This window comes from Haliotis rufescens, unplaced genomic scaffold (genome assembly GCF_023055435.1).
Source record: "Haliotis rufescens isolate VD_foot unplaced genomic scaffold, xgHalRufe1.0.p SCAF_62, whole genome shotgun sequence".
Taxonomy (NCBI): domain Eukaryota; kingdom Metazoa; phylum Mollusca; class Gastropoda; order Lepetellida; family Haliotidae; genus Haliotis; species Haliotis rufescens.
This window is the reverse complement of record NW_025964353.1, coordinates 1,595,525-1,623,061: the sequence shown is the minus strand read 5'-3', so window position 1 is coordinate 1,623,061 and position 27,537 is coordinate 1,595,525. Positions and strand designations below refer to the sequence as shown.

The 27,537-nt window shown below is 40.8% G+C and overlaps 1 protein-coding gene across 1 annotated transcript in view; it reads right to left on the bottom strand.

Annotated features, from left to right (window-relative positions):
* LOC124110825 (dynein axonemal heavy chain 3-like) overlaps positions 1 to 27,490 on the bottom strand; it is a 79,932-nt gene extending 52,442 nt beyond the window's left edge. Inside the window, exons 1-28 of the mRNA XM_046470261.2 lie at positions 27,293 to 27,490; positions 25,891 to 25,989; positions 25,363 to 25,546; positions 24,796 to 24,825; positions 22,347 to 22,425; positions 21,647 to 21,800; positions 20,160 to 20,349; positions 19,610 to 19,685; positions 18,856 to 18,975; positions 18,348 to 18,473; positions 18,011 to 18,206; positions 16,578 to 16,757; positions 16,173 to 16,309; positions 15,738 to 15,843; positions 15,249 to 15,427; positions 14,752 to 14,845; positions 14,153 to 14,243; positions 13,038 to 13,228; positions 12,143 to 12,374; positions 11,149 to 11,360; positions 7,233 to 7,324; positions 6,710 to 6,824; positions 6,328 to 6,498; positions 5,902 to 6,164; positions 1,929 to 2,130; positions 1,283 to 1,489; positions 822 to 936; positions 206 to 401 (exon numbers count right to left, since the gene is read on the bottom strand). Coding sequence (XP_046326217.1) covers positions 206 to 401; positions 822 to 936; positions 1,283 to 1,489; positions 1,929 to 2,130; positions 5,902 to 6,164; positions 6,328 to 6,498; positions 6,710 to 6,824; positions 7,233 to 7,324; positions 11,149 to 11,360; positions 12,143 to 12,374; positions 13,038 to 13,228; positions 14,153 to 14,243; positions 14,752 to 14,845; positions 15,249 to 15,427; positions 15,738 to 15,843; positions 16,173 to 16,309; positions 16,578 to 16,757; positions 18,011 to 18,206; positions 18,348 to 18,473; positions 18,856 to 18,975; positions 19,610 to 19,685; positions 20,160 to 20,349; positions 21,647 to 21,800; positions 22,347 to 22,425; positions 24,796 to 24,825; positions 25,363 to 25,546; positions 25,891 to 25,989; positions 27,293 to 27,313 — 4,058 coding nt within the window. The 5' untranslated portion in view covers positions 27,314 to 27,490. The remainder of the gene's footprint in view (positions 1 to 205; positions 402 to 821; positions 937 to 1,282; positions 1,490 to 1,928; positions 2,131 to 5,901; positions 6,165 to 6,327; positions 6,499 to 6,709; positions 6,825 to 7,232; positions 7,325 to 11,148; positions 11,361 to 12,142; positions 12,375 to 13,037; positions 13,229 to 14,152; positions 14,244 to 14,751; positions 14,846 to 15,248; positions 15,428 to 15,737; positions 15,844 to 16,172; positions 16,310 to 16,577; positions 16,758 to 18,010; positions 18,207 to 18,347; positions 18,474 to 18,855; positions 18,976 to 19,609; positions 19,686 to 20,159; positions 20,350 to 21,646; positions 21,801 to 22,346; positions 22,426 to 24,795; positions 24,826 to 25,362; positions 25,547 to 25,890; positions 25,990 to 27,292) is intronic.
* Between the last annotated feature and the right edge of the window lie 47 nt (positions 27,491 to 27,537).

Genomic DNA, 27,537 nt, shown 5'->3' with positions numbered 1-27,537 from the left:
CAGGAGAGGTTCATTATACTCACTGACATAATCTACACACACATCATCTGCTGTCTGACAGTTCAAGTATAAAGATGTTTACTAGCATTTACTGTGATTCAAAGCCTTACCTACTGGTCATGGCAACCTTTTTTGGGTGGTATTCACCTTTAAGTGAACAGACTACATTGTAACCAAGTTGTGACAAACAGTATTGGTCCCTCACCTGTAACACCTGTCCGTCAGGGGAGTGATAACGAGCCGAGGCGTGTTGCCCAGGTACTCGTACCCGTACTTGATGTCGGTGGTGATCATGCGTACAATGACATCGTCCTCCCAGTAGTAACGGAGCTGAGCCAGCCAGTCAAAATCAAGAGGACTTTGTATATTGTCTCTTACAAGACCAGCAACCACATCACGAGCTGGAACAAAAAACTTTCATGAGACTGTCCTGAAAACATACCTGATTCCATATCGTTAGAGACAGGCAGATCTTATTAACTCGTTGAATGTAGGCATACCTGTTAATACTGTTTCAATCACATAAAATCAAAATTGAACTCACATTTATAAATTTAAAAGTGGGAAAAAATATCCAAATTTTGAGAAATGTATTTGCTTCATTCCACCATGTGTGTTTCTGTAGTGAAGGTGAGGGATGGGAAGTCATCTGTGGTCTATCATTCAAAAAACACTTCATCTTTATTTCATTTAACCCACAATCACATAAAAAATATTTTGTGTAAAAATGAATTTGAATTTCATATTTGATGACAGGCCCTATGGTATTTGTGATGAAATCCTTTACATGCCACGTACAGGTAAACATCAGCAGAACTTACCATGTACATCAATGACAGTGAGGGCACCGAGTGTGATACGAGCTCCTCCCTCAAGTTTGCCTCGAACCAGGTCAACAATCTCCTCAATCTGCTTGTTGCACTTTAGTAAGTAGTTCTACAACAATAAACATTTCACGGTGTTTGAGAAAAGGAGAGAGATATGGTTTGTGTTGTCAGAAAGAATGTAAAGACTGCCACTCTAACAGGTTTGTTTCCAACACAGCAGATGCACAATGATGCTATGAGCTCCTAATAATGGCTTTCAAGTGTCACCATGGTTATTCTGTACTAGTAGATACTTTTTTCTGTTTTTTTCAAATAGATCGAGGAAGAATTCAGAAAAATCTTCCTTCAAAAGAAACACCAGTGCTTGATAAAACTCTTCTATTCATATAACATAGTATCCAGCAGATCTCGCCTAGAAACGTAGTCCATCTTATCCTGACATCATGAGTGCCTACCTTCATTCCATCCTTGACGGCCATCGCCTCCACAACCTCCACTGTCCAGAAGATGCTGCTGACACACAGAGTGACCTGCCCCGGCCACTCCACCACCCACCGCTTCCTGGGGGTGTCCCTGTACGCCTGGACCGAGTCCATGATCACCTTCCTCACACTGCTGATCATGACATCCTCCACCTGCAGCAGCCACTTCTCTACCATGCCCTGTCGGTGGAGGAAGCAGAGATGTCACTACAGCACGCATGTGTAGCACAGGTCAAATAGCATCAGCCTTAGGTGTGAATCATGTGGAACACCACAGCAAACAATATTTCAGCTGTATTAGGCATCCCTACATGCGTAAGTCTGCACCATAGTAACCAGTGACTGAAAACATAATCAATGATGATCCCCATGGATGTGAGAATGAAAATCTAGTGCACATTGATCCCTTGACTGGGGTAATAATGGTTTGTAGCACCATGAGCATTCACGAGAAAATGGAATCCGTGCAGTATAGATCGTAATCCATACCATTTGGGCCTGTTGACACAATCACAGTATTCACAGAGCTTGACCAGTAAATCTAAGTCACCTCTTATGATAAGCTAAAGGATGTGGATTCTAACCCAGGTACCATATGTTAATTTGACTGGTGCCTTACCTTGGCTTTGGCGGGGAAGATCTTAGTGACATAAGGCACTGTCTCATTCTCTGCAGACACCATACCAACAATCTCCTGCTGCTCTGTAAACTCAAGCTTGTTGATTCCTTCAAAACACTTCTTGAGATGTGGCTGTACTCGCATCGGGTCCTTTGTCTCAGACAGGATCTCCAACAGCTCATCGTTGGACAGGAAGAAGAATCTGTGGAACAGTTGGTGACATATGGTCCATGCATACACACGTACAAATCATGGCAATAGAGTAGTCTCCCTTTGTTGATATGGAGATGCTCCCAGATGACATTGTCTCTTTGAAACTGTATGTTTTGTTTAAAGCCTCCAAGGCAGAGAAATAGGATGACACAAAGTTTATTTTAAGAATTACCTTTTTCATATTCACTTAATAACAGTATTTTCTTCAAGCAAATAAAAAAACTTCTAGAATCAATTTCATAATATGACTCATACTAGGTCTCCTCTGGTTGATATTGACTCAAGATCATCATGTTACTATTAGAAGCTTGAAATGATCTACCACATAGATTTAAGGAAGAGAGTTTATGGATGTCAACATCCGTATTATGAGGAACACAAGGTTTCGGAGCATATACTTACTCCTTCATCAGGTGATCTCATTCTAGTAAAGAAGTTGATATCAATAAATTCTCTTCCTTATATGTATCACTTCTAAATGCCTTTCAAAGTCTTGACACACAAGATTTATATCATATATTCATGCCTTTAACCCTCTGGATGCCGAGTTTTTTTTCTGACGCACATTTTCCTAAGATCGGAAAAGTGAAGGTTGTGCGAGAATTGCGCTCACGCGGCACTGGATCTACCTCTGGCTATAAACTTACGCAGAGGTGGAGAATATTAAATTTCCTATTTGATGGTGTTAAGTTAACTGCAAATATTAAACCGGTTTTAAAGAAATACGCTTCTAAGTGTTGTCCGAGAATTTATTCTGCGTTGAAAAACAGTAAATTTCTCCGCTTTTTATCGTAAATCGATAAAAGTACTGTGCGACGATTTTTTTTATTTCGAAGCTTTACGGAAACTGTCAGCGAACAAAATACTGCCTAATATCTGAACGACATAACTATATATCAAATGGAGTTATATGCGTATGTGTAACGACATACATTCAATGCCAAAAATAGCATGCCGTAAATGACGAAAACTGATTTTTCTCTATGACGTCAAAAGGCGACCGAGAGGTTACATGCGTACAAAGAAAAGGGGGCATAAATCCGCTATGCTGAGCACTAGGTTATTGTAACTCAGGTCAATTGGTGAGAATTAGCTGTTGGTAAGGACAATGTATTTTCGTTGTGTTTCGTTCACGAGGAACCAAACTATTCCAACACAAATATCGATATTGAAACTGTATACGTTTTCTTATAAATAAAACCCACAAGAAATGATGAAATCGTACTTCATAAAAAAGAGGTAAATAGAGAAATGGATGGCCCTACCTAACCTATAACTTAGTCCTTATATTCCAACATTCTCCTGAGTGTGTAAGTGTAATTTGACTTATGGTGCACCATTATTAATGGAGCACTAGCTTTATCATCAAATGTAATGAAATATCCCAAAATAACACCATTCCTTTTGACGTCATGGCTGGTTTTATGTCTTTGATAACGTCGGAGAAAGACGACACTGGTATTTTGATTTATATATATCTCCCATAATTTTCGTTCATGGTTTGGAATTTGACGCTTTTTCGACACAACATAAAATTACTGCTTTCACCAAGTAAATAATGTCTTGAATATGTAAACAATTAGATAGTTTATCGTGTATCTTAATTGGACAGGACACGCACCTGTTTGGCATCAATTTACGTTATGAAATTCACAAAAGAATATTTCAAAACAACCAAAATTATATTCAGTATTGGACATATATTTGTTCATTATCATGTTAGTATTTCTCTTCATCTCGTCTCAGAATGGAACAATAAAAGATGCGAAGAAAGCACTATCATATTGGTATAGAATTATCAGGCTAATCGTATAAGGTTGAACAAACGGGGTACCTGGCATGGATTTTATTTTATAAATTTTAAAAATTTCTGGAGAAATTAAGTCAACAGTTTAATATCCCGTGATCACAATATTGAAAAAAGAATGAACCCATTGATTATATAATGCAAAACGAGAAGAATAATTCGTAAAATGTGTGTGACTAACGCGCACCTAGCGAATCGTTAGATATCACTGTTCTGTGTATCAAACGACATCAAAAACAGTTCCAAGACCAAGACAGTTCTTTCAGAAATGTGTGCATATATTTACCGAATTTGTTTTGTAAAAGTAATATATTCAGTTTTAGTTATAAAATAAAATGAAACGGCTATTCATGGACATTGCTAATATGAACTTATAATATTGACTATTGCACATCCCAAGAAATGCGTACATGCTGCAGTTACATTTACACTTCTTGTAACACTTGTCCAAAGGAAAGAAATATCGTATGCGACACTAAAAACCTATCAATTGTTATGTAAACAATGTTCAAACAAACAGGAGATTATCAAGGTTCCTTCATACATGTTGTGGCCGATATTTACGTATGATATCATTTTGAACATTGACAAATGTCCAAAGTGAAATTAGAATCTAATTGTGTGAAAAAATGTATAAAATATATGCAAAATCTGCATCATAACTGAAACTGTAAACAGCATGGTACAATGATCGTGTGCACTCTCATTCAAAGACCTTCACCTCAAAGAAATTACCAAATATGTACAACAATGTTGACGTATGACATCACTACCTGTGACCTACTTTTACAAAATGGCGTGTTCACTGTCAACAGTACGCGGGATTTTACGAGGGGACTTTCGTTGATTCAGGGATTGTATTTACATAAATGTGACATGTAAGTAATCAGAAACATTCTGACAATCTATGTACTGTTATTTGTTGTTATAATTTTCATTGGAACAAACCGAAATAGTCAGAAATTCCGATAAATACCGTTGTCGTTGTGCGTGATTTTGCGTCAGTCATGGCGTCACACAGGACGGTAACTTTGCAATGATTTGATATTTTCAACAGAAGTTGTCAATGTATCTATTTTAAATTCCCTATTTCTTCCTACGATTCTCTTCCCATGACTATTCTGCAAATGTTGAGCCAATATTTTGAACGAATAGACGAATGGATAGCTCAAAATAGGAGAAAATGCTACAGTGTGTAAAATCTGTATTTTGCTTTGTTTACACTTCAAACAAGTGCAGTGTTTCGAGCACAGCGTTCGTTTTCACACCTGACTTATATTGCTTGATTTCATCCAGCCACTTCGTATTGGTGACAAAGACCATTGTTCATTCGATTCTAAAATGTATGAGGAATTCAAGGATGTGTGTATCGCAGCAAAGTTTGGAATATACGGGATGTTTCAGGCGCTTCATAACCGGTGTACCTGAAACGTGATTTTGTAAACACTATCCAATATGGCGGAAAGTTCACTTCGGCGTTCGTGTTTGCGTATTTTCCGAAACATTCTAAACGATTCTAGGGTTATCGGAGACGTTTTTGAATGATCATTGGTGATTTCATAAAGGACAGATACCCGTGATCACTAATATGCTATTTTTGAAATTCATTTCTCCGAGTAAATATCCGAAATTTAGATTCCAGAACATGCTGTAAATAACGCGGCGAGTGGTGATTTAGTAATGTGTAAAACATGGCGACATTTACGAAGTACCTAATTTTCATGGTCATTTTTTGTACTTTTGCTTGGCCTAAAAAGCAAATGAATAATATCACAGAACAGGGAATCTCCCACCTTATTCAAAACTGTGATGTGTATTAGTGTGCATGATGTATGTTGAATTTTATTCGACTTCAAAGTGAGGGTTGTAGAGGAAGGACATATATGTCCCTCTGGCATCCAGGGGGTTAAAGCTTGCAACACAGGGAGAACACATGCATGACAGCTCTCTGACCTTGGGAAGTAGAGTCTCTTCTTCTCCAGGTACGCGTTGAGTCCCTTCTGAATCTCCTCCAGGAGGACATTGGCTTCCTTCAGCCTGCCCAGCATGTTGGCCTGACCAGTGGCTACCAAACACTGTGTGTCCTTGGCTGACTCCGTCATGATGTCACGCCAGTAGCTGTCCACGATGCCGAACTTGCGACCTTCCTCCGGCATCTGCGCCATGATGTCCTCGGAGCTGAAGATCGGCTCCAGATACAGCCAGGTGGCTTGGCACTGAGGGAAAACGTATCAGAAATAAGGAGCCAATTTGAAGAGTGAAAACTAATCTTCTGAGAACATTTGAGGGTAATTTCTATCAGTAATAATGAAATTGGCTCTTTTGGACATGACACAAGTTTTAATTTTGACCATTGGAGTGTGACCTTCAGTTACTGACCTTCAACCACTCATCGATGATATCCTGCATAAGCACAAGTTTCTCTTCCCATTCATGCATCTCCTTCTCAAATGGTTTGATGAATGGTGAGCCACGCATGGTCTGTGCCTTCACAATGTGGTCGTCCAACAGCACTTGTATGTCATCTATAGCAGACAGGATTGACACACCCTGCAAAAAGAACCGTCATTCAAACATTGAAAAGGTATGTCACTAGTCCGTGTCAAACACTTTCGAATCTATTTGTTTGAACCTTACCATAAACAATAATACATGAACTATTATTAGCTGAGGTAACTTAACTGAAATCATAAAATATATGAAAAAGAAATATGTGTTAGTGTTTCTGTGTATATGTTGTAGGATTGCTGTGCTTACTGACCGTATCTCGATATGGAATCATCTCAAAGTGCAGATCCTTCCATTCAAACTTCATCTTCTCCAGCGCCTTCTCCAGGGAGTGTTCCTTGGCCGCTGCGGCGCCGATCTCCTCAAGTCTGCAGCACACAACCACGGAAAATGATGAGAATCTCAGCACAATATTCAATTTGGGGATTCTAATATGTCTACTGACAATAAATAATAATGAATATTTAAATATTGGCAGATAATGTTAACTGTTGAGTTTCGATGTTTGATGAGAAAAAAAGACGCTTTAATAATATCAAGTGAGACTTGTGAGACTTGTGAGACTTGTGCTACTTTTGCTACCTGCATGATTCCCAAGCAGGATTTACACCATCACTTAAGTTAAGTCAACAATTAATCCACCAAATACTCAGTGTGATATGATGACACCATGGGTAGACATAAACATACTTTCAATAATGTGGTCTTACGAGGAGCTTGTGAGAATTGTGTGAGTAATGGCAGCTTCTAAGGTGTGACTGTACAGGTGTACTTACTTGACAAGGTGTTTGGACAGGCCATACTCCAGCATGTGATGAAGAGACGTTTCTCCTTCTGGCTTGATGCTGAAGCCCACGATGTCACTCATCTGCAAGCATACAAGAGCATGAGCCACACAGATGATTCAAGATGTCACATTGGCTGCTCCAGTAACTCAGTATCTCCTCTTCTCCAAGTGGCTACTCATGCCTTCATGGCAAGAGGCTGTGGTCTGTCCTGGTTTAACACTGTCTAGTAATGACAAGGGTCTATAGTATTTCATGCTAATGCAGGTGCCTGCTCATTATCCTGATGACATCAGTCTACAGCCTGCCTGCCTGCCCATCACATTGTCTACTCATTATCCCTGATGACAACAGTCTACAGCCTACCTGCCCATCACATTGTCTACTCATTATCCTGATGACATCCGTCTACAGCCAGCCTTCCCATCACATTGTCTACTCATTATCCTGATGACATCCGTCTACAGCCAGCCTGCCCATCACATTGTCTACTCATTATCCTGATGACAGCAGTCTACAGCCTGCCTGCCCATCACATTGTCTACTCATTATCCTGATGACATCAGTCTACAGCCTACCTGCCCATCACATTGTCTACTCATTATCCTGATGACATCAGTCTACAGCCAGCCTGCCCATCACATTGTCTACTCATTATCCTGATGACATCAGTCTACAGCCTACCTGCCCATCACATTGTCTACTCATTATCCTGATGACAGCAGACTACAGCCTACCTGCCCATCACATTGTCTACTCATTATCCCTGATGACAACAGTCTACAGCCAGCCTGCCTGCCCACCACATTGTCTACTCATTATCCTGATGACAACAGTCTACAGCCTGCCTGCCTGCCCATCACATTGTCTACTCATTATCCTGATGACAGCAGTCTACAGCCTACCTGCCCATCACATTGTCTACTCATTATCCCTGATGACATCCGTCTACAGCCAGCCTGCCCATCACATTGTCTACTCATTATCCTGATGACATCAGTCTACAGCCTACCTGCCCATCACATTGTCTACTCATTATCCTGATGACAGCAGTCTACAGCCTGCCTGCCTGCCCATCACATTGTCTACTCATTATCCTGATGACATCAGTCTACAGCCAGCCTGCCCATCACATTGTCTACTCATTATCCTGATGACAACAGTCTACAGCCTGCCTGCCTGCCCATCACATTGTCTACTCATTATCCTGATGACATCCGTCTACAGCCAGCCTGCCTGCCCATCACATTGTCTACTCATTATCCCTGATGACATCCGTCTACAGCCAGCCTGCCCATCACATTGTCTACTCATTATCCTGATGACATCAGTCTACAGCCTACCTGCCCATCACATTGTCTACTCATTATCCTGATGACAGCAGTCTACAGCCAGCCTGCCCATCACATTGTCTACTCATTATCCTGACGACAACAGTCTACAGCCTGCCAGCCTGCCCATCACATTGTCTACTCATTATCCTGATGACAGCAGTCTACAGCCTGCCTGCCTGCCCATCACATTGTCTACTCATTATCCTGATGACATCCGTCTACAGCCAGCCTGCCTGCCCATCACATTGTCTACTCATTATCCCTGATGACAACAGTCTACAGCCTACCTGCCCATCACATTGTCTACTCATTATCCTGATGACATCCGTCTACAGCCAGCCCATCACATTGTCTACTCATTATCCTGATGACATCCGTCTACAGCCAGCCTGCCCATCACATTGTCTACTCATTATCCTGATGACATCAGTCTACAGCCTGCCTGCCCATCACATTGTCTACTCATTATCCTGATGACAGCAGTCTACAGCCTGCCTGCCTGCCCATCACATTGTCTACTCATTATCCTGATGACATCAGTCTACAGCCAGCCTGCCCATCACATTGTCTACTCATTATCCCTGATGACAACAGTCTACAGCCTACCTGCCCATCACATTGTCTACTCATTATCCTGATGACATCCGTCTACAGCCAGCCCATCACATTGTCTACTCATTATCCTGATGACATCCGTCTACAGCCAGCCTGCCCATCACATTGTCTACTCATTATCCTGATGACATCAGTCTACAGCCTGTCTGCCCATCACATTGTCTACTCATTATCCTGATGACAGCAGTCTACAGCCTGCCTGCCTGCCCATCACATTGTCTACTCATTATCCTGATGACATCAGTCTACAGCCAGCCTGCCCATCACATTGTCTACTCATTATCCTGATGACAGCAGTCTACAGCCTACCTGCCCATCACATTGTCTACTCATTATCCTGATGACAGCAGACTACAGCCTACCTGCCCATCACATTGTCTACTCATTATCCTGATGACATCAGTCTACAGCCTACCTGCCCATCACATTGTCTACTCATTATCCTGATGACAGCAGACTACAGCCTACCTGCCCATCACATTGTCTACTCATTATCCCTGATGACAACAGTCTACAGCCAGCCTGCCTGCCCACCATATTGTCTACTCATTATCCTGATGACAACAGTCTACAGCCTGCCTGCCTGCCCATCACATTGTCTACTCATTATCCTGATGACAGCAGTCTACAGCCTACCTGCCCATCACATTGTCTACTCATTATCCTGATGACATCCGTCTACAGCCAGCCTGCCCATCACATTGTCTACTCATTATCCTGATGACATCAGTTTACAGCCAGCCTGCCCATCACATTGTCTACTCATTATCCTGATGACATCAGTCTACAGCCTGCCTGCCCTCCACATTGTCTACTCATTATCCTGATGACAGCAGACTACAGCCTGCCTGCCCATCACATTGTCTACTCATTATCCTGATGACATCAGTCTACAGCCAGCCTGCCCATCACATTGTCTACTCATTATCCTGATGACATCAGTCTACAGCCAGCCTGCCCATCACATTGTCTACTCATTATCCTGATGACATCAGTCTACAGCCAGCCTGCCCATCACATTGTCTACTCATTATCCTGATGACATCAGTCTACAGCAAGCCTGCCCATCACATTGTCTACTCATTATCCTGATGACAGCAGACTACAGCCTACCTGCCCATCACATTGTCTACTCATTATCCCTGATGACAACAGTCTACAGCCTACCTGCCCATCACATTGTCTACTCATTATCCTGATGACATCCGTCTACAGCCAGCCTGCCCATCACATTGTCTACTCATTATCCTGATGACATCAGTCTACAGCCTACCTGCCCATCACATTGTCTACTCATTATCCTGATGACAGCAGACTACAGCCTACCTGCCCATCACATTGTCTACTCATTATCCCTGATGACAACAGTCTACAGCCAGCCTGCCTGCCCACCATATTGTCTACTCATTATCCTGATGACAACAGTCTACAGCCTGCCTGCCTGCCCATCACATTGTCTACTCATTATCCTGATGACAGCAGTCTACAGCCTACCTGCCCATCACATTGTCTACTCATTATCCTGATGACATCAGTCTACAGCCAGCCTGCCCATCACATTGTCTACTCATTATCCTGATGACATCAGTCTACAGCCTGCCTGCCCTCCACATTGTCTACTCATTATCCTGATGACAGCAGACTACAGCCTACCTGCCCATCACATTGTCTACTCATTATCCCTGATGACAACAGTCTACAGCCTGCCTGTTCATCACATTGTCTACTCATTATCCCTGATGACAACAGTCTACAGCCAGCCTGCCTGCCCATCACATTGTCTACTCATTATCCCTGATGACAACAGTCTACAGCCTACCTGCCCATCACATTGTCTACTCATTATCCTGATGACAGCAGACTACAGCCTACCTGCCCATCACATTGTCTACTCATTATCCCTGATGACAACAGTCTACAGCCTACAGCCTACAGCCTACCAACATTTTGGCACTCACCATATCCCAATGCCGGTCCCGGATGCCAGGGTTGCAGATGGTGTGGAGGATAGGCAAGTGTTGTTTGAACTTGTCAATCTTGCCCTTCACACTATCTGCAACTCGGCGTGGGCCAGCCTGGTCGTTGAAGGTCTTGGTCAGTTTGTACATAGAACGCCACATATCGCTGACCTCACTGTCGATGTTTTCAGCATTAAGGTCCATGAATGAACCTGAAACAAGACATGTGACACGTGTAGCTGACAGTAGGAACAGCAACATCATTTGACAAAACACTAAACCAACCTTAGTCCAGACACTCCATCATCCAGACTAATACTGAGTTGAAAGCTATTGTACAATTTAAGTGACTACAGTAAACTACGGTTATAACGAACTCGAAGGGACCACTAACTTTAGTTTGTTATAACCGTAGTTCGTTATAAGCATATATACAGCATAACTATAGCAAATAGTCGGGACAAAAAAATCAGTTTGTTATATCCGTCAGTTCGTTATAAACGTACTTGTCTGTATATATCCATGATTTACTAATCAAGGTAAAGTGGGGTTTATGTCGCATTCAAGGTTGAGAGAGAGTGTACGGACTAATGCCAGTTTCATAGTGCCAGCCCAATGACAAACCATGCCGCAGTTTAACATGAATACCCAAGACACTGTATACTGACTCCAAGTCTTTGGTTTAGCACCTTAATGCTGAGTGCCAGGCAGGTAACAACAAGTACCATCTTTTAATGTCTTTTGTTGTGACACGGACGGGAATCTAACCTATGACCTACAGGGGATGCTGTACCCGCAAGGCCATGGAGGCAGTTGCAGCCATTATGGCAACAATTCACAGTAAGTATTTATTTCTTTGGAACCATTGAGTTAAATACAGCACTGTGCATTATAAAAAGAGGAAAGTATTTACATTATTAAACATAACATGTCGGATTCCCACTACAAGTCTGTAAGCCTGACAGTAGTGCATGTAATGCCAGGGGTTCCATACCGTGCGTCCAGGTGTCATGGCGCTGAGTGAAGTTGTACGCTGTGTTCCACAGTTTCTCGTAAGGTTCTTTCATCTGGAACATCTGATGCAGAATGGGGAACGCACTCTGCTCCCACTCCAGGAGGCGTTCTTCCTCGTTGATGCCATCCAGATCTTCCCGGGCCTTCTCCAGGTCGGCCGTGATGCGTGCCAGTAGCTCCGTGTTGTTCTTCATCTCGTCAGGGCTCATGATCTGGACATTGGAATTCACATCACTTAACCTATTATCAAGGACTGAAATTAGCACTAGCCAGATAACCCGGACCAGTTTTGTTAATGTTAAAGGTATCCTAAGGGCAAGTAGGATTGCAAACATTTGTGGGGGTACTGCTATAGGTTATCACTATTCGGGCTAGTAGACTGTCTTCGTAAATTTCTATCAATGATCATATACTATGTGCTAATTCTAAATGCTTACTACACTCTTCTAAACAATCTACACAGCTACATGTATATATTGGTTTTCTTACATCTATGGCTCAAGAGAGCATGTAGATTAGAAACATTTAAACTCTGACCAACTTTAACAAAATAAAGAGCCAATACAATAAAACTGAAACTGTCTAATTTCCACACAAGGAGTTTTTTTAACAAGACATTATCTTGTTAAGATCATAACAATGACATGCTCTATAGTCATCATATACAGAAAAGTCCCAATGGGTCGGCTGAAATAAGTTTTGCTAAATCTTCGTCTTGACATTGAATAAGCTACACACTGAAAGACAATTCATTGGACTCTGGTTCAAGACTATATTATGTGAAGTCACAGGTTGCCTGTATAACTAATGTTATACAGCAGGCTCCCTGTGAGTGATGAAGCAAGTCCCTATGGTACTGATGCTACGTGACCTACCTCCTTCTTCCTGAAGGACTCGACCTCTTTGTAGTAGCCATTCAGTCGGTCCTCGTAGTCGGACACCCTCTTGCGGAGGTGATCCTCGATGGTGTCCCGCTTGTTGACGATGCGGTTCTGGCTCAACTCAAACACTGTACGGATGTGGTCCGGCCAGTGGAATACAGTGCTGTTCAGCTTGATATCCTCAACTGGAATACATCACAGATACATTGGTATACCATCACACAGAAGCCGACTAAGGAGAATTACACAGGGGAAGAGTTTTCCAACAATACAAAATGTTCAAAGTAGTATGTTATCAAAAGAATACAATTATAATGAACATTCTACCATAATGTTTCATTTACAGCCTCATAACTCCCTAATGGGATCGCAAGTGGATTGTATGGTTACAAACTGTGGCTGTGTTTGTGTGTCATAATAACCTAAAGAATGGATTTGTTCGATCGCAGGTGGATTGTATGGTTACAAACTGTGGCTGTGTTTGTGTGTCATAATAACCTAAAGAATGGATTTATGCTCATGCTGTCGACTACTACTGTTCCTGGTCCAGGTTTAATTCAATGCCCTGCATCTTGCTGTTTCCACCCTTGCCGAACTGGGCTGCAATTTCGTGGTTTAATTGTAGCACCACCAGTGCAAATTACAGGTTATGTCTCTTCTATGTCCCTCCTATTGACCAATGAGATTCCACCTCCTCTCATATTACTTGCATTTGATTCATACAAAATGGCGGCGCCCAGTCAAGACAATCTGATCGATAATCAAGATCTTCTTTTTTGTTATGAAACCCATGAAGTGCATCAAATGAATTGAGCACCTTGATTAAAAACATGAAAAGATTTGGAAAATATCTGTTGACAGCCAATATATAGCTCACATGCTTTGCAAATCCTGCAGTCGACCGAAATCTTGCGTTGAAATCCATGTTGTTAGCGAACCGGATGTCTAGTTCGTTATTCGATTTTGATTGGACTATGCATAGATTAACACCCTTGCCTCAAGAAGATGGCCAATGTGATTCAGCTGAAATATTGCCAGACTGGGAGACCATGTCTATCAGACACAGACAGTAAGAGAGTGAGTGAGTACAGTTTGCCGTCACGACTTACAGGGGAAGATGGCGTAGTCCAGGAGGAACATCAGCCTATTGGCAGACTCATCAATCTCATCCTTCAGCTTGTACACCGTAACCTCCGTAGACTGAAACATAAATTGTCAGCTGATTACACGACTGTGGAGATCAACTTCCAACTTGACCTGCATGCTTTGAAGGAAACTACTAAATACCAACATACCAACAACAAAAACTGTAAAGGTCATTACTTCTTGTAGAACGAAGACTTAATAAATGTTCATGATATTACATTGCAATAATCAAGATGTGAGCACTGTTCCTTTTCTGGAACAATCTGTTCGCAACAAGAACTGACATAATTTGAGTAACATGAAATAGATAATTCCCAAATGTAATTGTATCTCTAAAAAATGAATGGCTGGAAAATCAAACAAAACAGTATTACTCAGGGCTTGCTTTGTTTAGAATTGAGCCTGCTGTTAAAGACAGGCTGTTCTAATTGACTGACAACTTATGATGTGACACCCCTGAGGTTAGTGATATTAGTTTCTGATACAATTTGGCAACAGGGACCAGCACTGATCAGTATTAAGGTAAAACACATGACACAAATAGAGTGACTATTGAACTCACAGTCTTGAGGAACTCCTGTGTTTCAACCAGCTCCTGTGTGGTCTCGGGAATCTCACTCACTCTATCAGCCATCTCATCATACCGCCGACAGATGCTGCAATAACAGTCAGTGATAGAGAATGCCCAATATTTCCATAAAATCAACATTTAACAATTTCTCAATGATATAATCCACATATGCCAAACAATATATGAAGTATAATTCAGTTTGCTTTGACCTACAAGTACTCCAATTATTGACACACTATTAAACAGTATTTTCTTTTTCAATTTCGATAATCATTATATAAAACCGAAAATCTCTTGATTCAACTAACCACAATCGTTGCCAATTTTGCAACTGTTTTAGCTACCCTTATCAGTAATAGGATAATTATACTACAGTCAGAATGTGGTTTTGAGGGTAAGTTGTAGTGTGCATTACACTATCTGGATGGAGGACATGACGTGATTATCTCCCTTGCACCACAATGTTATCTCTCTGTATGTGAACTCACGCTCTGTTCAGCTCTCTGTTCTCATCGACCTCGAATACAATGAGTCTTTCCTTCAGTCTCTGTGCCCTGTGACACAGCTCTGTGTTTAGCTGAACACAGTCGAGACAGAACATGCTGAGCGGGACAGTGATTCGCAGCAGAGCAATCTCATCCTTCAGATCCTGGTAACCTGTGATTTTCTGTCAAAAAAGGTCATTATTATTATTAATAGTGAGTGAGTTTGGTTTTAGAAATATTCCAGCATTATCATGGTGTGGGATACCAAAAATGGGCTTCACACAATTTACCCATGTGGGGAATCGAACCTGGGTCTGTGGATTGCTGCTCACAATATCAATCACTAGTTTGTCTGGGCCACAATCAATATTAACAGGCCATTGTCATATAACTGGATTACAGTAAAAAAAATATTTTAAGAATTATAACAATAATAATTACTGTTTGAGTGATAACTAGCAGTGCTGAAGAACATAAAAAAAGTTTTCCTACCTTCTTGAAAGCTTGTATGGAATGTTTTTCTCGGAGGAAGGTAGACACATCTTGATCAGCTTTGTTGTTGAGCAGGTCTGAATATTTCTTGTAGATGTTCAAGTATCTGCAATAAAGTAGACCATAAATAACAACTGGTACATCAAGGAAGAGAATTTATGCATGTCAACTTCTTTATTATGAAGAACACAACGCTTCAGAGTATATGCTTACTCCTAAATCAGGTGAATCAATGCTATGAGTCAGAAAGCATATATATGTGGTGCTGAAGGTGAGATGTAAGCTCAGTCTGGTGTTTATGGCCCCAGGCCCCATTCCACAAAGCGGTCACAGTGCTATGATGACCGTAACTCCCATACTTTAACATTGACTTACGAAAGTCGTTGCACTTTGTGGAACAGGGGCCAGGTGAGCTAAAGTAGAAAGCACACTTACTTCTGTGGTCCCACTGTGTTATCCTTGAAGATCTCCATGGCCTTATCAACGTAGTCTGTGAACAGTGTCTCCTCGATTTTCACTGACCTCAAGAGTAGGCGCTGTCCTCTCATATCAGGGAACAGTTCCGTTTCAACCTGCAGCCAGGAATAGCGTTATATGTTGCTGAAATTGTCTCTTATTAAAACTCAAAGCAGGTCAATAATGTTAGAATTAACATGGCATTTAACTCTCCTAAATATCAGCCTTCTGCTACAATTTGAGAGGACCTGATTTCAAGCAACTTCAGGATGAGATTCCACACTTTACACTGCTGGAACATCGGACTTACACAACACAGATACATTTTACAAAACATCAAAATAACAGCAGACACTTTTCATTGTTTTAAGATATAACCCATACCCTTGATAGTCCCTCTCCACTGGCAATGATCTCGGAGAAACACTTCAGAATGATGTCTCTGATCTCCCTGAAGGGCGGGTCAAACACAATCTTTGGGTCCTCCACCCTCAACTTGATGATCATGATCTGCGGCATGACGTACTGCAGCTCGTCAAACTCCTCACCGAAGTCGTTGCCCACCTAGCACACAGATCATGCACATAACAGACACCAGGTGGTCATGGGGAACTCATCAACACACACTGCAGAACAGACACCAGGTGGTCATGGGGAACTCATCAACACACATTGCATAACAGGCACCAGGTGGTCATGGGGAACTCATCAACACACATTGCATAACAGACACCAGGTGGTCATGGGGAACTCATCAACACACATTGCATAACAGACACCAGGTGGTCATGGGGAACTCATCAACACACACTGCATAACAGACACCAGGTGGTCATGGGGAACTCATCAACACACATTGCATAACAGGCAACAGGTGGTCATGGGGAACTCATCAACACACATTGCATAAAAGACACCAGGTGGTCATGGGGAACTCATCAACACACACTGCATAACAGACACCTGGTGGTCATGGGGAACTCATCAACACACACTGCATAACAGACACCTGGTGGTCATGGGGAACTCATCAACACACATTGCATAACAGACACCAGGTGGTCATGGGGAACTCATCAACACACACTGCATAACAGACACCAGGTGGTCATGGGGAACTCATCGACACACACTGCATAACAGACACCAGGTGGTCATGGGGAACTCATCAACACACATTGCATAACAGACACCAGGTCGTCATGGGGAACTCATCAACACACATTGCATAACAGACACCAGGTGGTCATGGGGAACTCATCAACACACATTGCATAACAGACACCTGGTGGTCATGGGGAATTCATCAACACACATTGCATAACAGACACCAGGTGAACAGACACCAGGTGAACAGACACCAGGTGGTCATGGGGAACTCATCTATACACACTGCATAACAGACACCTGGTGGTCATGAGGAACTCGTCAACACACATTGCATAACAGACTCCAGGTGGTCATGGGGAACTCATCAACACACACTGCATAACAGACACCAGGTGGTCATGGGGAACTCATCTATACACACTGCATAACAGACACCAGGTGGTCATTGGGATATCTTTTCCTTTTATTTCTTTTATTGTTGTTTAACCCCGCACTCAGCAATATTCCAGCTACATGACGGCGGTCTGTAAATAATCGAGTCTGGACCAGACAATCCAGTGATTGACATCATGATCATCGATCCATGGCTAAGGGACACAACCCTGCACAGGGAATTCTGGCGCCTTAGACAACTTGGCCACCAATGTTCCCCCTAGATAATTATATGTCTTAGCAGGGTCAACTTTGTAGCTGCCAACAATCCAGACCTTGTGTATCTGGAAGAACTCCAGGAAGTCTGCAAGTGAGTTGATGACCATGCTGCGGAGGTGGATAGACATGACGGCAGCGACACAGCGGAAGAACTCCTGGATCATCTCAGTGGAGTCTGTGTCATTGGGGGGAACCAGATCCTGCCATAGGTCCGTCTTCTCAAAGAACACCTTTGCACATGTTGGAATCCAGCTGAAACAGCCAATAGATAAAAGAGAGATTTAACACTGCACTGCAGCCATTCTGCTGGTCTGAAATACCAAGATGACCCTTGCTTTATCTAACATGAATTGTTGAAAGATTGCATCTGTACAAAGGTCCCGAAATCCTCACCTCTTCCTGAGAACTTCATGAGCATCCCAGCATTGTTTCTTGACCAGAGATTCAAACTCAGCAGGCAACAGGGGCAGGTCGGACGCCAACAGTTCCTTCAAGTTGATGAACCGCAGATGGCTGAACCTTAGAAAACATCCAAGAAGTAAGCATCACAAAGCGAGCGAGTGAGTGAGTGAGTGAGTGAGTGAGTGAGTGAGTGAGTGAGTGAGTGAGTGAGTGAGTGAGTGAGTGAGTGAGTGAGTGAGTGAGTGAGTGAGTGAGTGAGTGAGTGAGTGAGTGAGTGAGTGAGCGAGCGAGCGAGCGAGCGAGCGAGCGAGCGAGCGAGTATGGTTTTACACTGCTTTTAGCAATATTCCAGCATTATCATGGCGGGGGACACCAGAAATGAGCTTCACACAATGTACCCATGTCGGGAATCGAACCTGGGCTTTTGGCGTGACGAGCGAACGCTTTAACCACTTGGCGATCCCACTGGCCCGTTTTTACTGAAAGATGCTCTACTTACTGGTCAAACCAGATGTTCTGCAGGTCATGCATGATGGAGTTGGTGATGAAGAGGTGGTTGAGGTTGAAGTTATGGGCCTGGTGGTACGACTGATGCCAGGGGACGGGCGCTCGTATCAACCTGCAACACAATCACAGCTCAGACCTCCATCTCAAGGATCCAACTATCTGTACAGCTTGACCAGGCATGAACACAACGGCAACATACTGTCAACACCTGACATAACAATGTCACAAATAGCAAATTATCAGGATGAACCAAACTCTAAACACAAGCACAATTATGCTATGACTCAAATTGTTACAGTAAATTTTGTACAATCCCAAATCTCTATGGAGTTGGAATAAAGACTGCTGATCAGCCATGTGTGTGTTGTGTAACGCTGCAATCAGCAATATTCCTATATGACAGTGACCTGGAAATAATTGAGTCTGGACCAGACAATCCAGTGATTGATATTGTGAGCAACGATCCACGCCATCGGGGTATGATGACAAACAATCAATAAACTCCTAAGGCTGACCACATAATCCATTTCGACACATCTTACGACCAGCACGGAATGCTAGGGAACTGGGTCCTGTTCCACAAAGCGACCATAGCCCTTAGGTGATCATAACTCCCATACTTTAAGAAACCCAGAAACATCACAGTGTTGATCAGTCATGCATCTTGCATCTTTTCCATAGAACATGAGAATTATTAATTATTATAATGTATTTAGGCTTGCATTAGCAGGTGGCATCATGTTTACCTCAGGGGGAAGGGTTTGGGTGTCCAGGCGATGTGTAGTCTGTCTCTCTCATCTTGGTCCTTCAGGACGTAGTCAACTGTAACACAACACCGCCATCATGATAACCTACCACACTGAACATTAACTGTATGTGCAGCAAATCTGCATGATGAACACAGCTAATATACTAATGGACATAAATATGGAAACCGTTGCAGGGAATATATTACACACTTGCTTCACACAATCTACCTATGTAAAAGTATCCTTCGAGCGAAGTGAAGTTTCCATTTTTATATAGTTGATGAATAATATGCAGGTAAATATTGAGAATTTTATGGAAAAAAGCAGAAGTTAACATTAATTCTTCTGAGATGTTGATGTGTTCAAATATATTGATCCACCTGCATATGTCATGCAAGAATCTAGCTTTACCATCAAGTGTGTACAGGAGTAGGAGGAATCATTCTGTGGTTCTTGCATGGCTATCTATCTTGACAATGAAACACATCCTAAGCATAAGGATTGACATGAATCACACGATGAGCTGTAAGATAAGTTCTCCTCCCACCTATTGACTTCCTGATGCTCATCTCATAGCCTGTATCTATCTCCTGCAGCAGCAACTGGTTGAGGGTCTCATGTTCCCAACTGGAGATGAGATGAGAGGGGACAAGGCGCTGGATATTCTTAACCTGGGTGTGAGACTGGGGTGCCAGCATCTCTCTACGGATACCTTTGTTGATGTAGTAGTAGTAACGCTGGAATCAAAAGCAGGGTTGCTGCACTATAATGCTGTGTTTGTTTCTTTGTTGTTTAAAGCTGCGTTCAGCAATATTCCAGCTATAAAATGGCAGTCTGTAAATAATCGGGTCTGGACCAGACAGTGATTAACATTATGAGCATCGATGTACACAACTGATATACGATGACATGCATCAACCAAGTCACCGATCCTATTAGTCAGTTCTTACTAGAAGAACAATGCTAGCCCAGATCTCCATGGGTATAATGCTGTGACTTCTTACAGACAGATGTAGTGTGTATGTGTGTGTGTAAGTGTGCAATGTCAATTTTTTTTACAAATAATTGTTTGGAGTACAGAGTATTATCATGAGCTGTTGTTGACTCAAGATTGTTCCACTCAAGCATTACATGTTTTGGAGTGTTTGTGATGATGTATGACAAAGTAAACAAAGCTAAATAAATGTTACTTCTTTGCATTTTTGTAAACACTTTTGTAATTTATCCGTGGTTCTTACATTTCAATCCTTGCCATCACAGCAATGTGATTTTAAAGTTTTATTCAATTACAACTATAAACTCATCCAAAATACTTTTAACTAATCTGGGATTCCAATTTGGTTAAAAATATTTTGGATGAGTGTATTTCTGTAGTATTTTTAGCTTTCACTATTATAGTTTCAATCTAAGTTAAAGTTGGAAAAAATTTTTTTTTCAAAAATCCCAAAACATAAGAAAGGCACTAGTTCACCACTGTACTATCAATGTACCAAGCTTGGAGAAAATATAGCGTATGGTTTTCAAGATCTGCTCCAGAAATGAGCATTACCACCATTTTCAGTCTAAGTCAAAGTTGTTGCCATGCAAACTCAAAAAAAAATTCCAAAACTCCCAAACCTTCAAAAGGCACCAGGGTGCCATTGTACAAAACAACCTTAGTGCTAAGACTCTCATAAGTCTATGTGACGGTATGGGAGTTAGCGCTAAGACCGCTTTGTACAACGGCACCCAGTTCACCAACAGACCTGTCTATGTACCAGGTTAGGTGAAGAAATATTTTTCGGTTTTCAAGATCTGCAAGGAAAATCTTGCACAGACAGACAGTGTCCATTTTAATACCCGCCACAAAATGGGTTACTGGGGATAAAAGACATTATTGCTTAACCGGTAATGCAAAACTAATTATAAGAGCTTTGACATGTTTAAATGATGATGTCTTTTTACATGAGTAATCAATATGGTGACAATTTCAATGCTGGACTAAAACGATGAAACAATATAGGGCAATGGCTAGCCAACACAGGATGGTCGCACCTCGAGGTCTCTTTCATTGGGTTCTCCGGACAGCTGAGCTTCCTCTTCCTCTATGGCCCGCATTATGTCCATCTGCTCAGTTGGGGTCAGAGGGCGACTAGGTGGTAGTTCTGGAACAACTTCCTGACGTGGTGACAACTGACCATTGACCAGTCTAAACATTAGAAAAGAAACAAGTTTACTGACTGACTGAAAAGACAAAGGACCAAAATCTTGGTTTTGGAATCTTGCAAAGGCTCATACAGCACATCTGACATCATCTGATCTACTCATAATCTATATACATACAATGTTCTTCATTCGATGTTGAACAACACTAGAGTCAGTTAATACAGTGACAGCCATCACTCACATGTTACTTCTAGTGCACACCTGGCTTGTTGAGTGAGTGAGTGAGTTTGGTTTAACGCTGCTTTGAACAGTACAGCAAACTACAGTTATAACAAACTCAAAGGGGCCACTAATTTTAGTTCATGGGCGAGGAAGTGTAGTGGTCAAAATATTTGCTTCTCATTTTTAAGATTCCCAAATTAAGTATGAATGAAACCATTCATTGTATTTCAAGTTGATATTGTAAGCAATACAAAACCTCACTAATCTCTATTAATAGCCTTTCAATGTAAAACACTACACTCAATTTCAACTCGCTTGGACAAACATCCATCTTCATACATGTTTCATGTTTGTTAAATTTCCTCACCCATTTTTCACAACATCCATCGTTTTACTCCTCGTGATCCCCGGCCCCCGCTGCCTGGGGCTTTTCTTCACCATCTCGACTGCAATACAAACAAAACAAGTCAATATTTCCACGATGATTATACATTGAATCCAACAATTACTCCACTGATGAATAACATCTTTAAGATAGGACACAGTAGAAACCTGCTATATATATTCCTGCCAAACTCACCCTGATACTAGATTTCCAGACTATCAAACAAGGAGGTTTAGGACCAGTGTGATGTCAGTATTTGAACATCAATTTAGAGTTTCAAAGTGTACACAGTTAACTTTGTACAAAACATATACTCTGATGAACCAACCATGTCTAATAACTGACAAATTACACCCTGCTTGTGGACATAGTTGACTGTCAGGATTGGAAAAACAACAGTAAAACAACGTCCTTTTTTCATTAAGACTTGGTAACTCAAATGTGTAGTACAGTTCCCATCTAGGTCAGAAGTACATCAACTCACACAAGATCGTCATCACCAGACACACATTTACTCAAAAAGCTTATTCCAAAACTACAAATGCTATTTCTGACAGAGAAATGGTTGATGTTCAGAGTAGACTCAACAACAGACACAGACCCACAACAGTGTAGACACAGACAACAGAGTGACAACAGAGTGACAACAGAGTGACAACAGTGCTGGTCGATTCAAAAACATGTACAGGGGTTAATACAGTGACAGCCATCACTCATGTGTTACTTCTGGTGCAAACCTGGCTTGTTGAGTGAGTGAGTTTGGTTTAACGCTGCTTTGAAAAACTGCAGAAAACTATGGTTATAATGAACTCAAAGGGGCCACTACTTTTAGTTTGTTATAACCGTAGTTCGTTATAAGCATATATACAACATATTTTCAGCACTTGGCTGGGACCCAAAAATTAGTTGGTTATATCTGTCAGTGTGTTATTACCATGTTCGTTATAAACACAATTTACTGTATTTCAGTCATATCATTGCGTGTCTGTACGATGTGGATGGAAAGCCAGAAGTGTTGCAGGTATGGTGCTGACAAACCTAGAAACATTATCAAGGCAAACGTGGGATTTGAACCCACAATTTCGCCAACTCAGGGCAGAAAATTGTAGAGTTTTGGACGACAGGGCCACCCCTGCTTGTGGCTCGTAGATATCCTACATGCATCGAATATATGACATAAACCTTACAGTCAGTCACAATTCATATAAGAAAATCATTAATCTATATTAATCAAAATATAATATAGGTGGCCATTTTCAACATTATCTCAAGTGACACTAACACTGATACGAAAAAACATTTTTCGAAAGGTCTTTTTGAGTTCTTGTTAACAGAAAAAAACAGATTCAACTTACACTGGGGCTTTAATGATAGTTCCCTGATAACTATTGTAAGGTGGGGATATCATAGAGATACCTAATCACCATACATGAAACATGCCACTTGTTATTCTGCCCCATAGCATATGCCAGATGATCACGGCATGGTGAGTTGTGTCGTAACACAGGAGGCATTTGTATTTGTCTCATAAGATAATCTGGTAATAGCAATCAGCTGTTTACACATTTTCTCCCCTATCTATGGGTGATTTAGTTAAAAACATACTTAATGTCATGGCCAATATCAAAACTGAAAACAAATTTCACAAGAATTGAAAGGAAGACTGAAAACTTTGTATCTCTTGCGACTAATTTTTGTTTCAAGGTGAATTCATGGTTAGTTGATGTGATTTGCAGATCAGATCATACACAATTTCACCGAAATTAATGTAAACAAAATTGAATGAAATCTTTGAGAAAAGTAATATATTGGATTACAAACTTAAGTCCAGATACACAATGAACACTTGTATAGCCAGATAGTGTAATAATAGGAGTAACTTGCATACTTCAGTACGGATTTGTTCACATGCTTCTTTCGGTGTTGTGTGCTCAAGATAACGTCTTTGCATTGTGAAACAAAATCAAAGCTCATTGTATACGTGTACTATGCACACACTCGTAGTCCAACGATAGTCCAATACTGTATTCCAGAATTTTACTCATCAAGGAAAACATTTATGTAGGGAGGCCCTATCCCAGGTTGTTGGTAGAAACTGTTTATTTGTTTACATACTACATGTAGTTTGAACACCACAACCCCCTCCACAAAAAGGCCGCCCTCCCGCACTATATTTTCAAAAGCCATTGCCTGAGAACCAATTCTTTTATTTTTTAAGCCTAACTGAACACTACTAGGACTCACAAGATACACTGTATAGAAAACTTGTTACTTTACAGTATGACCAAACAAAGGCTGTACAGAGCTAAAGAAATCACCCTGACTTTTACAGCAAACACACACAGACAATGTTCTCTAACACACAGTAACATCTATGAGTAGCAACATCACACCAAGTCATTGAGTTAGTAACACCACTTAGTCTACCTACCACTAGTGTGAATTGGGGGCAAAGTTCTGTCTGAAAACAACATGAACATGTTATGCTGAAGACAACTAAAGTCAAGGAGCATTGCATCAAGCGGCACCTGAAAACTAATATTCAATTAAACTATTCTGATTGTAACCTATGTTATCACTATTCACGCTCACTGATGCTTTGATATTAGTTCAAATTGAGAAGCAAATGTCACCTGGAAGCAAGAGATCTTCAACTAAAAGATAGATTTTTTTTTGTAATACAGCTGCTTAGCTCATGTTGCTCAAATAAAGTAGATCAAAGTTGAAAATTATTAACATCTTTCATCAAAAGTGATAATAATAACTGCAAGAAACTGTATGTATAACTCTTTATAGAAACTAATCAGGAAGATTCACAAAAAATTTATACTTGAATAGAACAACAAAACAAACACATTGGTCAGTATGAAATAAATGATACAAAAATATTTTAATCTGATAACTACATGCCAAATAAAGCAAATCTGTTATTACTGAGGTCAGGACTGTTAAATTTTGAATTCAAGCAGGCGTCAATGGAATCTTTAGACTCGCCTACCTTTTGTCTTGGATCGCACAAGTTTTGGAAGGTCTCTGAGCTTTAAATCTGATGCTGTAGGTGTGTAATTGTTGGCAATAGACTCGCTGGGGCTGCGGTGATATTTCTGTTCTTTGAATGGTGCTGCAAGAGTCCATGATGTCCCTTTCATCAACGGAGGATGCTCACTGTTTCTCAACACAATCTGGAAAAGAGAAAAGTTTTTCATGTGCCTACCCAGAAAATGACATTTCAAAAATCCTTATACTCTTGGTTGTTAGGCACCAATTACAACAGCACATCCTCCCCCCAAAAAACATCATCCACTACTCTGGGTAGCAAACCTTCCTATACCAAATAGTGAAAAAAGTCACCCCTAAGAACCAAATTTGAAAAACATATAAGCCCATTATTATGTATTTATTCTATTCGTATATGAGGAACGGTAAACATCATCACAGACAAGTAATTACTCAAAATAAGCCTAAATGACAGGCTAGGGTATTCTGAATAATCCCATTTCACATCCATATCTGGCCTGAATGTTACCTGATAGAGGTCAGAGGGATGACTATCAGTTGATGGAAGTGGGGGAAGTCCAGGCAGCCCTCTGGTCTTGCTGCAACTCTGGATTGGTGTTTCACACACCTGAAAAGTTGTCATGTATGTCAGCTGAATCTTGGAATCTTGTCATGTGTTGTACATTGATTTATTCAAAGATGAAAACATTGTTACATAATATCTAATCATCTATGTAGAATGTATTTCATGTATTTCACAGCTACAGATAAGCAGCGTATTTGCGTAAAACAACACACCCAAATATTCAAAACCCAATTACTTTCAACTAACTTGCACACAGAAACGCATGCATTAAATTAAATGTACAAAAACAGCTCGCGTAAATACCCAGTGAAGCTTTTTCAGCATGCATACAAATAGAACATTATTACATTTCTTTTAAATCTTAAAATGTTCACTAATTTTGGGAAAACCCAATAGAGTGAGGAATAAATGAGTGAAAAAATATTGGTTACCCAATGAAAAATGTAATAACCCAATTAAAATTGAAACCCTAGAGTAAAAACTCAATTGCTCAAAAAGTTATCTGGAGCTCGGATTTCAACTTGATCTGACGATAATTTTGCATCAGAACTCGTATGCACGGATGAATACATTGATGTATCAGCTTCCTGTCTTTACTGTCATGTGGCTTATCATGTTGTGCATCTATTTTTAATTTGACTGTAATGGAGGGGCTTGAAATCATGTGACCGTAACAAGTAGGCATCTGACCGACTCATCTCGCCTTGACAGGCATTATCACCAAAAAAAATTTAACCATCTAAGTGTTAACAGAAATAAATGTTCTCAAAGGTAAGATTTAGTTTTCATGTATTGGGATTGTTAATAAATGTTATTAGACACATAATCAGAATTACATCTTAGGGGTTAAAAAACCCATAACACAAGGATATATTGACTTGATAGTAAAGCTAGTGACCTTTGAAAACTTGAACTTACACAACTAGCCAAACATGATTATTTCTTGTAAGATATTAATAAAAAATATTTCTAACGAAAATGCAGTTATTGTAGCTCTGTTCACATGGTTCATATGGGCGAAAGTCGTACCAACATATTCATGCAACTGGTGTTAACTAAAGGATATCGATATGAGTGCAAAGCAAAGTGAAAAATAGCATTTTGAAAAATATTCCAACTTTCCTATAAAAAAGACTATGAATGAATGAAGATGAGATGAATAACATGGTATATCACCTGCTTTGACGACTTACACCGGAGGGAATTCAACGCACTTTTACAGTTCCAATAATCAAAACATAAACCTATGAGAAAAGTTTAAAAGGATAAAATGTCTTTGCCTGCAGTATGAATAGGCTCAGATATTTGTGTGCCGAACTACCAAATTATCAAATTCATTACAAACCTTGGCCCGCTGAAGAGCCATATCTGAAAACAAGAAATCTGTAGGCTACTCTCAGAGATGTATTTATGTTGTTTTTGCTACAGAGGCTGTCGTCACTTTCTGGGGACCTCTATCAAGGGCATCAGTCCCCGTAATCATGAACACTATAATTCGCGAAACCTGTCACCAACAGAGATCCTCCATCTTGTATAATCAACATCCGGGCGACTGAGTTGCTAAGAGGCGAACCTCGATAAGGTTACTTC